Source organism: Pelodiscus sinensis, chromosome 12 (genome assembly GCF_049634645.1).
Source record: "Pelodiscus sinensis isolate JC-2024 chromosome 12, ASM4963464v1, whole genome shotgun sequence".
Taxonomy (NCBI): domain Eukaryota; kingdom Metazoa; phylum Chordata; order Testudines; family Trionychidae; genus Pelodiscus; species Pelodiscus sinensis.
In genome coordinates this window covers 29,033,562-29,048,568 of record NC_134722.1, presented here as the reverse complement: position 1 = coordinate 29,048,568, position 15,007 = coordinate 29,033,562, and the positions used below count along the sequence as shown (strand labels likewise).

Genomic DNA, 15,007 nt, shown 5'->3' with positions numbered 1-15,007 from the left:
ATATTTATTAATAATTTGGGTGCCTCAGTGGCACTCATGTGAACAAGTGCACACGGACTCAATACTGTGCACAAGACAAAATTCCCCAGCCTCTCTGCCCTCACCCCCCCAACAGTTAATGCAATGCAAGCTGGGTTACTGCCATGGCAGGCTAGTAGCATAGGAGGGTGTCCTGTGTTCTTAGAAGGGTCACATGACACCCTTTACTTCTGGTCACATGCCCATCTTGTACTACCTCCAAGGGTGGATGTCTTCTATCAAAGGGCGTGGCTAATGGGTTCAGGGGGTGTGGCTAAGGGGACCAGGGGCGTGGCTAGCGTGTCCCTAATTTTGGTTCCGAAAATATGGTCACCACAAGCATAGGGCCGGGAGCTTGTTTTGACCTCAGTAAAGATGGCAGATAGACGGCTTGCCCACAACAAAAATGGCCGCCTCGCCTCTTTTTTTTTTTTTTTTTCCCCCTCGGGTCAGCGGGTCCCTTCCTAAGAACTTGATCGGCGGTTGAGTGGGTGGAGTCGGGGCCCGCGCCCTGATTTGCGTCCCAGGCGGATGACGTAGCTGTCCCGCGCTGATGATGGCATCCGGGTTTTCCCCGCTGGAGGTGTTGTTGTCGCTGGGGTCCGGAACGATGGGCGGCAATAGCGCAGGGCTCCCCGGCCGGCTCTGATGGCGGCGCTCGGGGCGGCCGACGGCCCCGTGCCGTTGCTGGACGAGTTCACGGCTCCGGCGGAGAAGAGCCGCTTCCTGGAGCGGAGCCGAGGCCGCATTCAGAGCCTGTTCCGGGTGCGGCTCGCCGTGCTGGGGGCGCCGGGGCAGCCCCCTGGCTCGGGCCCCGCCGCGGACAGGATCTGGCTGCGGCTCGCCGGGGACAAGGAGACAGTGCGCAGCGCCAAGGTAACGGGGGCGGGGCGGCTCCTCAGGTACAGCGGCCCCCTCAGCCCCCGCCTGCCAGCCCATCCCCTCCCCTCCCCTCCCCCCGCTTCCCCTGCCTTACCCCCGACGCCGCCCGGAGCAGGCAGGGCTGGCTCACAGCCGCGCTCGGGTAGGCGGGAGAGGCCCAGTACAGCGCTGAGCACGTTGTCGGCGTCTAACCGCGATGCTGCTTAGGTGGGTGAGTCTTTCTTGGCCACGCAGGGAGCCAGTTGTGTGTGGGATGGTTGCCAGAGCTTGGTTATTTTTACATGGGCCTCGAAACAAGGTAGTTGGGGTGTAATGTTTGTATAGGGGTATGGGGTGTGATATATGCGGGTAGTTGAGAACAACTACTTGATCACATACACACACCCTGGCCACTTTGCATTTTTAAAGGGACACAGGAGGAAGGTTGTCCTGAGACCCTGTAGGGGACCAGACACTGAGCCAGCATCTTTGTTTGCTGCCTCTGTCCCTTTAAGAGTGCCAAGCGGCATTGGGGGGGAGAGGAATTGGGGGAAGGAGGGCTCATGCTGAGACTCGGAAGTGAGCCTTTCTCTAACGACTAATTGATGGAAAGTCCATCAACTACTCAACTAGCAAATTAATCTCTACTTAATATCCCTAGCCTACATTTAAAATGTAGGATAACATTAGGGATGTTAATGTGTATATGTGCATGTGGTTAACCAATAAGCATGAGCTCATCGGTTAACCCTCATGGTTACATGCATCCTCTTCCCCACTGCCTCTGATACTGTGGTGTAGGGGGAGGAGGTGGGAGCTGGTGCTTGCCTCCCCCCCCCCCCCCCCCCCCCGCATGTAAATGTGCGATTGCTGAAATTTTCAGCAGTTACTTTAGGGAGGAGTGTAATAAGGATGTTAAATATCTGTTAATTGAGTAGTTGATTAGCCTCATGAATTCTTATAGGTTAGTTGACTATTCTATAGTCCCCGGGCAGCCCCTGTCCTGCGGGTGTAGGGGTCTGAGCTCCTGGACCTGGCACAAGCCAGAACTGAGCCAGGCTGCCTGCTTGCCTGGCTCCTAATACACTTTAAATGCAGAGCCGCAGTGGGAGTAGGTCCAGGATCCAGTGCAAACTGGGACTGAGCTGGGCTGCTGGCCAGCCTCCTAAAAAATTTACAGGTAAGGGGTGGAGGGGAAATGTGTGTAGTCTATAGCATTAACCTATAAGCTTTTGCGTATCAGTTAATCGACTATATTATTACATCCTTAGTGTGTAAAAAGTGTATTTTAATATCCCTAGTTAATATAGCTATGTGTGTTAGGGGTAATTCACACCCTGAATGCTGTAGTTATACTGACTTAACCTCAGTATAGATGGATACTCAGGTTAATTCCAGCTTACAGTGATGAAAGATTAGTGTGTTTGTCACTTTAGGATCACTACCTATGTGAATTATGGATGTGAATGGGTAACTGATTAATCGGTACCCAGGAGCAGTCCCCTACCCACATTCTGCCATGGGTAGAAGGCTTTTCCAGCTCAGCTGGGCCCCCACATGGTGCTGCCAAGAGTTGGCAGCTCCACATACCCTCCTCTACCCTAAGGTTGGAACGCCCAGCCCCCCACCGCAGGCAGCGGCTACTCCAGCTGAGCTGGAGTGGCCCCTGTGTGTGGTGGGAGAACAGCTTTAGTCCAGCCAGGCTGGAGCAGGAACCCCCACCCCTTTAATTGGTTAACTGGTTAATTGTAGTGGCTTGCACTATATTTAACCAGTTAAAAAATTAAACAGGATTTTACATCCCTATTGGGAATAAGGCCCTCTTTTTTTTTTTTTTTTTTTTTTTTTCAGTTTCAGTTTTCGGAATTAAATATTAGGTCAAGGCTACTCAACTTGGAAGCCCAAGGGGCCACAATGATATTCTCAGCACATGCCAAGGGCCGCAAGTTAAATGCGGTTGCATATAAATGCAAATATATATACAAATAGCTTCTTTCACACTGATGGGCATGAATACAAAGCACATCCCACAATGTCCCGGCACCACCTCCATGGGCTCTAGAAACGCCAACACCCTGTACCTGTCTGTTCCAGCCAGCCTGTCCGCTTGCGACTTTCGATGCTCACCCCGCCTGGGAGACGCCTCACTGTTGTGGTGTGTGTTTCCAGTGGAAGCCATGTTCAAGGGATCCCACTCATGAGCTGTGTGTTGAGCCCCATGTAAACTCAAACTGTGCCGTGGGCTGCATGCTGAGTAGCCCTGTATTAGGTGATAGGAGGACTGAGAAAAGCTATGGAGTAAAGAGTATTGAAAGTAAAAGAAGTTCAATGTTGTCACTGTACATTAACAGTGCATACACGTATGCACTAGGACTGTTAAAATGCGTGTAATTAACCATGTAACCGCTGGGAAAAAAATTCAGCGGTTACATGGTTATACATGGGGCAGCAGCCAGCTCTCTGGGAGCCGGTGTACACCAGGAGCCTTTAGCTGACCTCTGGCGCACGAGGTCTCACCTGCCACTTTGCTCTTAGGGAGCCTGCAGCTGCCTCATGCTCAGCAGATGGCTCCCTGGAAACCAGACCAGGAATTGCATTTAGCCATTTGGGTAATTGATAAGCTCATGCTTATTGATTATCCATTTAAATGGCTACATTTTTACTTTCCTAATATGTGCAAGTATGTGTTGCCTTCCTTTAACCGATAGCCTCATGTTTGCATCTAGACTAATGTATTAACGTAAATATTTCTACTCAATGTAGTGCATTGGATTTTCTTAATATATCAGTATTTTCATTAGGGATGTTAAATATTGGTTAATTGAATAGTTGATTAACTAATGAATTCTTATAAGTTATTCTATAGTTCTTGGGGCAGGGCTGGCAGCCAATGCGCTCCAGCCTCACTCCTGAGAAGCACCTTGCTACTCTGTGCTGCTGTCTCTGATACAGTGGCAGCAGCACAGGGTGCCAGGTGGGAGTTGATCTGTGAGGGGAGCCAGGTTAAAACCCAGCTCCCCTTGTGGACCTGTGCTGTTGCCCTATGCTGCTGCCTCTGAAAGAGGCAGCAGCGTAGGGTAGCAACAGCCCCTCTCTGTGGGGTGGTCTGAACTCCTGGATCCAGTGCAAGCCAGAACTGATCTGGGCTGCTGGCCAGCCTGCTAAAAAATTTACTGGCAAGTGCCGGGAGGTGTGGGGGGAGGGAATGCATGTAGTCTATAGCATAAACCGATAAGCAAAAGCTTATAGGTTAATCGACTGCACTATTATATACATGAAAATTAGGGATGTGTGTCTTCCAGTATTCAGACAAAAATCAATTGTCTGAATTACAAAAGCGATTAATTTTTAAACCTGGGCATTTTTCTGTAAAAACTTAACTCCATAGTTAACCTTGTTTTTATACTAGGCTGGCCTATAGTTATGGCAACATAGCTATGCCGCTGTAGTTTCCATAGTATTGACATAGCTTTACTGTATGTTGATATTGGCCTAACACATAATTAGCTATGAATCAGCCCTACCCTACCTCTGATAGCTGTAGATTGAGGATCGGTGTGTGAAGGGAGGAGAAGGAAGAGATTAAAATAAAATACATCTGTATAAAAAAAACTCCGACTCAGACATTGACCTGTCCTAACAAAGTTGATGTATTCATACTGCCAGTGAAATGGGTTTTGTGCCATTGTTTTATAAGTGAGAGAAATAAGGAACCAAAAAGTATGTCTCTGTCAACACTAAAGCATAGTCCTGCTGTCACAATTGTGAAACACGGTTGTGTCCTAAGCAGTTTATACCAATTGCTTCTTGACTGTGCAATGAGAAAAAACAAAACCAGAACTATATTCTAATCATGTTAAATGATGTTTTGGTCAGATGTTTTGCCTGCACCCTCTAGAAAAACTCTGTTATGAAGCGGTTATGCCTCAGCCATATTATACCAGGAATGTGACTGACTAGTTGTTTCCCCCCCCCCCCCCCCCCCCCGTTGCTGCCTCTATCAGAAAGAGGCAGCAATGGAGGGGCAAGAGGAGGGGTGCTTCAAAGTGGCAGCACTGCATGGAGCCTGGGGTCAGCTGGGGACTCTTCCACTGACCTCTGGCTCCATGTGGTGCTACCGCTTTGAAATGCCATGGGGAGCATGGGGCCAGCATGGGACAGTTTCTGTGCCCCGCTGGCCCCATGCTCCCTGCAGAGCTTTCACCTTTAAAGTATAGCAACAGTAGCAACTTCAAAGGCGGAGGTGCCCTTATCGACTAATGAAATAGTTGATGCAAATTGCCAGATAATCAAAATTTTACATCCCTATATTATACAATTATTTAAATATGTTTATTTTCATGACTTTTTTGTAACCCAGGGCTCTGTTTATCATTGTTAAAATGGTTCTTCCCAAAAGAATGCTAATAACTTGACATTGCTCTAATGCTGAAACCTAAATGGTTTCACCAGTTTAGTTCTTAGAATAGGTGACCATTTATCCAATTAAAAAGAAAAAAAAAACTTATGCTAAGCCAGGAAAAGGCAATCTAACCTTTCATGTTCTTACATCTATATTATATATTTAATTTTAGAGAGTTTGTACATTTTTTCTGTTCATCTGTCTGTTCAAGAACTCCTCAACAGCAAGAGCTAGGACCACCAAATTTAGTATGCAGCTTACACTTATCTTAACTTAAAGCAAGGTCAAGGTTTGGTTGTGCCAGGAAAATGGGGATCAGAATGTTTTCCACAACACACACAGAGAGGGGGCTGAGAGCAGGGACAGTTATGCTCCACAATGTGTGATCTGAGCACAGAGGACAGTTATGCTGCAGCTTGACCACAGGGGGTTGGCCTCACCAGAAAGAGAGTAGGGAGGTAAAATGTGGTTTAGAAATGTAACTGTGTAGCCGCTTAAAATCCTAGCGGTTACATGTGTTGCAAGCTTTGCCATATAAAACTTATATATAAGCTTTATACATTAGAGCCTGCAGTGAAGCTACTTCCTTCTCCCTCTCCCGTGAGTGGGCCAACAGCCCCTGCTAGCCTTATTCTTGGGGAAGCATATTGGTTAACATTTAAACTGTTACACTTTTGCATCCCTAGAGGAGAGTGGCCAGGTGGGGCCAGAGCTCTCCATATTACCAGCCATGGGTAAGTGGTCATCCCCCACCCCCAAAACCCTCCCCTGGCCTTCATCTCCAGTGCCAGATGGAGGGAGTGGGGGCTTAGTTGCTTACATCCCTAGTAGATGTACACCTACTGTTTTAGTATGTGGCACAAAGAACCACAAGAGATGCATTGAAGAGCCACTTGTGTCATTGCTCCAAATAAATTCTTGTCTTTTCTATGGAGACTGCAAAAAAAAAAAAAAGCCAGTTTTGATAGAGATGTTATTTGGAAGGTCCCCTTTTAACTCTAACTTTAACTGAGGCAACAAATTCGTCAGCATTTTAACCACAAAGTTGCCTAGACTTGCACTAGGCAGGGTTAAATGACAAACTTGTTAAGTCTTTTAGTTGGTGGATACTGATGATAGTACTTCCTTGGAATAAATTGAGATGCTTATGTGGACACAGCCACACAGGTGATTCTATTGATTTTCAGACTCTGGTTTTTTACTTTAGTTGTAACTATTGAAAATTAATTACCTCCTAGTTCATAGAATCCATGTAAGAGAATTTGCCTCTTAAATGTAAGAGAGCACTCTAGTTTGTTTTGGAAAAATTAGATCCGCTCTTCATAGGTGGAAATTGTCTACAGTTAAGAACTAATTGGTACCTGATATTTATAGATATAGAAACTGGGGGTGTTAACTGGTAAACATACCAGTAAGTATGAGACTTACAGGTATGCTCACTTGTTAACTGACCCTTGCTGGTGAGCTCTGGAGCAGCACTGGCAGGCAGGCAGCTGGATCCCGCAGCTCAGGTCATGGTGGGGCTAATGGGCAGGCCCTAAGTTAAAATGGTTAATCGGTTAAGTGCTAGTATCCCTAACAAATACTTTTGGTTAAGGAAAGCTGAATTTGGAAACCCATTTAATTTTTGCTCAATTCTGAGTAATATATATTACAAAAATGATAGAGGAATTTCAACCCAAATGTTGAATTTGCCCATTGATCTTGGACCTTGTGAGTAGAATATACACAGGCCAGGTCTACGCTGTGGGTGAAGGTCGGTTTAAGATGCTCAACTCCAGTTACATAAATAAGTAAGCTGGACTCAACATATCTTAAGCCATGCTTGGTGCCATCTCTACAGTGGGAGGTTGATGGGAGAAATGCTCCCATCAACTTCCCTTACTCCTCAAAACAGCAAGGACTATCAACCCCAATCGAGGCACCCTCAGCATTCAATTTAGTAGGTTTTTATTAAACCTTCTAAATCAAACCCCAGAAGATCAGTCACTGGAGTGGAGATCATCCGGTAAGTGGAGATGTGGCTACAGATTACACTCACTTTGTGTGCAGAGTAATACTGGGTTTTAGTTGTTATATGCTGCCTGACTACCAAGTAGTGTAAGTGTGAGGTTCATGGTATATATAGCATGTTAGAGTTCCACTATGATAGTCTCCTGCAACAACTTGAAAAGTTGCTCCTGCATTGGATAGTGCAACAATGTAGAAGTCTACAATTTCAAGTGTTGAATAATAGCAAATGGCTAGTATAAACAGAAATGACTGACATTTTTCATAATAGTTCATTAATACTGTAAATAACTGAAAATTGCTAGTATCTATTTGGTCAGATGACTTACAAATTGGAAATGGATACTAGAATGTAGCCCAGATAGGCGATAGGGGATTCTTTTTGTGAAGTACAGAAAAACTACTTGCCTGCTTCAGATTGTTTCAGCAGCAGTTTATACCACTTTGTAGTCTTGCAACATCCTATCCTTGGAAGGTTAAAAGATGTGGTCTGTAGAAAAAGGAAGGGTAATAATTTTCTTATTAAATGGTCTAGAGAACCACTGCTAGAAATAAGGTAAATGTCTGTCTTTAGTGCTAATTATTAGCATAAAATATAGTTCAATAAACATTTGCTTGTCGACTAGCCCTTAACATCCTTAGCTTCTACTATACTGTAAAACCACATCTTGTTTTGGATAGTTAGTCGACTAGTTGAATCCCCCCCTCGCCACCTCTATCAGATAGATGCAGCAAAGGCGGGGGAGGAGGGGTAGAAGGAATATTTCAAAGTGGCAATGCCACACAGCTGAGTTGGGGATTAGCTGGGTGGCGCTGCTGCTTTAAAACCCCAAGATGGCATTTCAAAGAGGCAGCCATTGCACAGCTGATTCCTCGGATCAGTTCTGCAGTGCTGCCCCTTTAAAATGCCACTTCGGCATTTCCCCAGGACCCAGGATTAGCTGAAGAGTCCCCTGCTGACTCCGGGTTCCATGAGGGTGCTGTAGCTTTGAAATGCACAACAGCCCCTGTTGGAGCCCTTGTACATTTCAAAGAAGGAATGAGGAAATGCCTATTGACTATCGAACCATAATTCAACATCCTTAGTAGAAGCTGAGGCTGTGCACTGGGAGACAAAAAGAAAAGATAATTATGTATTCAAAAGATACAAATGCATTTCTGATTACATAGGATTTCTATTTAAACACCTCTGTTGAAAAATAGAGAATTAATTAGATATGTCACTGATTAATTGATTCATACTCTTTTTTTCTTCTGACCATAAGAGTCCCCAAAATTGACTAAATTATTTCATTTTTGTTTAGACCGTCTGGCACCCCTATGTGAAGCTGCACATACTGGATCCCTGTTGTTTTTCTTCTTCTTCCTGCTTCCTCTGACTCTCAGGAAGTGAGCTCTTGCTCCCAGCTGCCCAGGGGAGGGGCAGAGCAGGAACCTTTCCCCTCACTTCCTGAGAGTCAGAGGAAGCAGGACAGAGAAGAAAAGCAACAGGGATCTGGAATGTGCAGCTGCAGTTCCTCTACTCCCTGAAATGGCAGCAGGGAGAGCTCAGGACTGCAACAGTCTCAGATGGAGGAGGTGCCCCCAGTCAGCCCCTTTAACCTGCCTGGCGGCTTGCTGTTTAGCGTGGCAGCTTGCAGGAAGCCCTGGGAGCCCATCTGGGAACGTGCTGTCCCACTGCAGCCAGTTTAAAAATACAAAGGCAGCAGCCCACAGAGCAGCCTCTGTCTGTGCTGAGCCTAGGTTCACCATGAACAGAGGCTGCTCCATGGCAGCCTTTCCTGCCTCTCTCCCACCTCCCCACACTTCTGCCGGCTTTTAAGTTGGCTGCCTCGAGCACTGGCTCCTGCCTAGCTCCCGTCCCCTGCTGTCTCTGTGGGAGGCAGCAATGAGAGGACAGGGGACTCCATGAAGCTAGCTTGCGAGGAGAGCCAACGTTAAAGCCAGCTCCCCCTCCCCTGCTGCCTCTGATAGACAGCAGTGCAAGGAGACAAGCAGCTCGTGTGAGCCAATACATGCATGGAACTGGCTTGAAAGCCTGCTCCAATCACCCTCTGTGCTGCTGCCTTTCTTTCAGAGGCAGCAGCATAGGGATGGGGAAGGCAAGTGGCTCTGTGGATCTGGTCCCCGTGGGCACTGGCTTCCCACACCCCTTGCTGCCTCTGAGACATAGGCTGTGGAGGGAGTGGGGAAAGGAATGTGTGTGTAGTCAATTACATGTTGACATCCTTAGTTTGCATTTCAGATTTCTAGCCTAGCTAGCATTCAATGGCCTTAAGTGCCATTTAAATTTTTTCTCACATGCCTTTATACAAAGACCTTCATATCCACGGTTATCCGCTCTTTATCTGTGGGTGTGGATATTTGCAGCTGCCCTTTTAAATATAGAAGCATAGTACAGTATTTTGCAGATACAGCCTCTGCAGGTTGACTATAGGTCATTTGGCCTGGGATTGTTTAACCCTTTCTAGCCATTTGCCCTACTAGACACAATATTTGTTGCAATTAGAATAGTGATATTAATAATGGTTTTTATGTTCATATTATAATCCGATAACACCACAGGAAAGCAGCAACAAATATATGCAGGTCTGTATGTAGGAACTGAGGATGAAGCCTGCTCAGTGGGCATGGACTTGAAAGAATTTAGCTGCCAGTTCTAACAAGTTTCTACGGGTGTGTCTAGACTACAGGGTTTTTTCGAAAAAAGTAGCCTTTCTTCGAAAAAAACTTCACCTGAGTCTAGACTACAGCCTCGTTCTTTCAAAAGTAAATCGAAAGAACACGGAATTTTTTTCGATCATGGTAAACCTTATTTTACGAGGAATAATGCCTTTTTTCGAAAGTACTCTTTTGAAAAAAGGTGTTATTGAATGCAAACTGTGCTTTTTTGATAGAGAGCATTTGCCGCTCTTTCAAAAGATTCTTTTGAGCATGAGAAAACTGAGGGGTGTGTGTGTGTGTGTGAGCATGAGAAAACTGAGGGGGGTGTGTGTGTGTGTGTGTGTGTGTGTGTTTGAAGTTTATAGCTTGGCCAGATTTGGGTGAATTTTCTTAGGTTATGTCTCTGATATCATAGCAAATCTTTCTCCAGATTTCAAGTCCCTACTCTAAAACATGGAGTCATTAGATCACCTCAGTGAAATAATTATAGTATTTTTTTAAATGGGCAAAATATAGTTTTTCTTTACCTCATTCTTAGAAATGGCTTAAACACGTTAGCTGAAACTTTCAAGAAAAAATTCAGCTAGAGACAGACAGCTTGGAAAATTTCAGCCCAAATGATTAGTTAGTTTTATGAAGCTAAAAAAGCTTTGGGAAGTGTTAAGATTGCTAAATTATGAGTGTTGCCTACCTGTGCCACCTATATTGTGTTAACAAAAACTTGTCTACAAAGGAACAAACGTGCTTGAAATAACTTTTTTTGTTTTCCCTGTTTAAATATAGAAATGACTTAATTGTGGAGTTCTGTCATTATCACTCTTCCATTTGAATCTGTCCTTTTAATCCTGTTCTCTAAAATTGCATTATAAAAAGCATTGATTATTTTTTGTGACTTGCTTTGAGTATAACTGTTTTAAATATCTGACTGATTAATGCAGGTGCCATTTAAAATAATTTAATATATTATTGGGGTAATGGAAGAATCCATAATGGTTGTCATCTGGCTATCATGATCAGATATTGTATGTTGGGACTTTTTTTATGAAGTAACTGCCTATTTTAGGAAAACTAACTTTGTTAAACTTTTTTTTTTTTTTTTTTGGTAACTTGGTGTATGAATTCTGGTGTTTAAATACTGATCTTGAGTGAATAATTAAACAGTACTAAGATTAAATTGAACTTTAAACATTTTAAGATATTACTAATTATAGTAATTCACTGGTTAATTGTCTTCATTTTTAATATGGGAACACTTATCTTTTAAACAGAGATCAAATTTGTAGGTCAAATCTACCTCTCTGATCAAAAACATACATTATTTCATCATCAACTTTCTTTAGAATAGCTTTGTAGTGGCCCAGCTGCAGCTCTGCTCTCACCCCCAGACCCATGACAGAGGCCAAAGCTGGTGGTGGGAACAGAACTGCAGCTGGGCTGCACTGGTCGCAGTTGGATGCTGTTCCACTCCTGACCCTCAGACCCAGGCTTGGAACAGAGCTGAAGCTTGGGGCAGGGCTGGGAGCTGGGAATAGAGCAAAGTGGTGGACAGGAAAAGGCTGGGTGGTGCGCTGTCCCTGAATGTTGCTCCCTATTGTGCCCCACAGTTTGGGCACCTCTGCCTTAGGCTGTAGTTTTACTATTTATTATAGTGGTTTATCATTGGCCTAAACACAAAATATTAACATGGTGTACACACTTGTGATTTGAAGAGTTCATTTATTCTCTCTCTCTCTCTCTTGTAGGAATATATTAAGGGACTTTGTGAACCTGAATTAGAAGAAAAGGAATATTATCCAAAGGACATGCACTGCATTTTCGTTGGCGCACAGAGCCTGTTTCTTAACTGTCTTATTCAGGATACCTGTGCAGATATAACAGTGCAGGAAATAGGATTGCTTATTATTAAGGGTGGTGCAGAAGCTGTTGTAATGGCTAGAAGTCATATTCAGCAATTTGTGAAACTCTTTAAAAACAATGAAAGCTTATTAAGTGACAAGGAATCAAATGTAAAAAAACAATTTAAACAATTTGTGGAAGCACATGCAGATAAATATACAATGGACTTGTTGATCTTGCCTAGCTCACTAAAAAGAGAACTTCTGAATCTTACACAAAGTGATTGTTGTGAAGCAGATGGCAATATTATAGATCTTACTACAGATTTGGTAAGCACATCTGAATTTTCACAGAACAAAACCCCAAAAATAACGATGAGTGGAGATGGAAGAACTGTTGGGGAGGAAGCAAGAAATAAAGCTGGAACCCCTGTAACAGAGCTTACAAAACAAATGGATACAGTGTTTTCCAATGCACCAGGAAGAGGTTTTATTCCTATAAGTGGTGTGACTCCACTTGAGACATCTCTTTCCAAAGAGAGACAGTCATGTAAAAGAAGGTGTTCTGATGCTGAGGAAAGGCTTCCTAAGAAACAGTTTTCACTAGAAAGTGATCAGGAGGGCAGGCCTACACAATGTAGTGAAGATCCAGATGGGAGAGCAGTTGTTGATCTGACTTCTGATAATTGCAGTGAATTGGATGATCCACGTTTCTCTATTAAAGACTGCGAAGACATTAGTGAGGAAATGGAATACAAGATTCTTGTAAACTTTTTCAGGACCATGGGATATTCCCAAAAAATTGTAGAGAAAGTTATTAGTGAACTGGGACAATCAGTGGAACCATTAATGCTCCTGGAAGCAATAGAAAAGGAAAGTACAAAGTTTCAGAAGGAAAAAGAACAGTCACAGCAAATATCTAGATCTGTAAGTGTGCATTCAGGTGGTAATGCAGATCTTTCTCAGCCTCTGCAATATAGAGATTCTGTCAGTAAAAATCAACTTAAACCAGGTCATACTTTAAAGGAGATAAAAAATGTAAAACAAAGAGAAAATTCTCCATGTGCACGTCTTCTGCCAGAAGACAAAATGCATGCGTCAAGTTATAAAAATAAAATTGCTGTTCCTTGTGGTAAAAATTCAGCAGAGCATTGTAAACAAGTACACTTGAATTCTTTTGATCAAAGTCCCAGGACAAATGATATAGAGACTGATGGTCTTGTACCTTCTTCTAACATTTCACAAGAATTCATGAAAAATGGAGCACTAAAAAATGTTGACTTTGTTGCAAGAGGGAGCTCAGACAGAGCATGTGAATCAGTTCAGACTGAAACTGTAAACCAACAAAAATCTACACAGCTCTCGAATACACAGAATAGTCAACCTGATCAAATGGCGAGACCAGGACATTGCAATCCTTCTCAGCTTAGATTCCTCCACCAACCCTCTTTTGATATCCACAAACCTGTTGAATGTACTTTTCCAAACTCTGTATTTCCATCCCATCCACATGCTCCAAATCTAGAGAGGAAGCCAGCTGGACCATACAATCATCATACAGATGCCTCAGTTACTGGGATTCAAAGATTTATGGATTCTCTGAAAAAGCCATACAATTTGGAATTGAAAAATGAACCTGGGAAAGCATCTTTAAAATACATCATTATAGATGGGAGCAACGTTGCAATTTCGTAAGTATTGCTGGTTTGCACTACTTAAAGTGTCAATGAATTTCAAAGTGAAACTGTGAAGAATATAGCACGGCCTGGGTATAAAGGCCTTTCTTGTCAAAAAGTTTTGTTAACTTATCTCCATGTGACCAGTTATTTATTTACTACTCAGCTGAGTTTCCCACTAATCTTTTAGTAATGGGCTAATATGGTAAGAGATATAGGGGTGAATTCTTTCCATTGCAAACTATTTAAGCATGATAAATTTGATTTAATTGCCTGTTAAATTGCAATTCCTTCTACAGTTTTAGTATCTGTATCTTCCATATTCTAAGTATGTATAGCTTTGCTCTTTAAAGGTTGCCATGTTCCACTTAGTTCTTCAGAAATTCTTCTAGATACATACCTCAAATACTGTGCTGATGTGAGTGGTTTAAGAATATCAGTCCCTTTTCTGTGGTGAATGAAGCAGTTCCCATAAGAGTCTCTGTTTGGATGCATGGGGGGAAGGACTTTGACCTTATGCTAAATAGTTACTTTCTTTTTACTAAAACATAGAGATTTTTAGTATTTGATATGTTTTAATTATGATCTTTAATATTTGTAAGTCAATTAAAAGTAAGTACATACCAGTAACTAAGAAATTATATGCAGCCTAGAGTCCAAATTCAAAAAGAGGCAGCAAGCGGGGGGGGAGGGAAGAGGGTTACTTCAAAGTCACAGCACCACACAGAGCCATGGGTCAGCTGCTCCATGAGGTGCTTTTCAAAGCGGCAGCACTGCATGGAGCCCAGGATCACCTGGGGACTCCCCAGCTAACCCCAGTTTCCACGCAGGGGACTCTTGTGCATTTCAAAGCGCTAGTGCCTTTGTGGAGCCCAGAGTCAGTGGGACTTCCTGCTGGCCCTGGGCTCCACACCATGTTCCAACTTTGGGGCTCTTGTACATTTCAGAGGCGGAACACAAGTGCTTATTGACCAGTCAATACTGAATCAATGTAACTTAGGTAGACTTACAGCGGTGTCTACACCACACTGTGTTGACAGGAGACACTCCCCCACCAACTTAACTTCTGCGGTGAGGGAGGGAGTACATTGTCAGGAGAGTACTCAGCCTTTGACTTAGCCTGTCTTCACTAGACCTGCTAAATTGAAGCTGCTGCATTGATCACAGCAGTTGTAAGAATAGACAAGTCCTGTGATGGAACTTCTTAATTGATCTCTCATTTAGTTGATCTAATGCACTTCAAACTATGGAGTTTCCAAGCAAATTCTACTTTGGTATAGAATTCTTCACAACATTGGAATGTGAAAGTATGATCTAGGAGCAGTTTTCTTTATTAGGGAAGTGCTATTTTTCCAGGACTAGATTAGCTTCCTGCTGCTCCACTACCTAATATATGCAGGGCTTGACAAGTGGTAGTGAGCCCCGCTCGCCAGCCGCATGGTTTGGTGCGCTGCGCATGCATGGACCGAGGCTGTGGCACTCTGCCGAGCTAAAATCTACTCGCCATGCGAGTAGATTGCCATAATTGTCAAGCCCTGTGT

General features: G+C 43.7%; 1 protein-coding gene across 4 annotated transcripts in view; it reads left to right on the top strand.

The window, feature by feature from the left end:
- Positions 1 to 519: 519 nt before the first annotated feature.
- The window catches only part of N4BP1 (NEDD4 binding protein 1), a 51,031-nt gene continuing 36,543 nt past the window's right edge, over positions 520 to 15,007 (top strand). For 2 of the 4 annotated variants that reach the window (XR_012906713.1, XR_012906712.1), the window contains exons 1-2: positions 520 to 894; positions 11,698 to 13,481. Coding sequence is in view for 2 of the 4 variants with exons in the window: in XM_075940228.1 (XP_075796343.1) it covers positions 667 to 894; positions 11,698 to 13,481 (2,012 nt within the window). In the remaining 2 variants the exon portion in view is untranslated. The remainder of the gene's footprint in view (positions 895 to 11,697; positions 13,482 to 15,007) is intronic. The other 2 variants (XM_075940228.1, XM_075940227.1) reach the window with 2 other exon arrangements.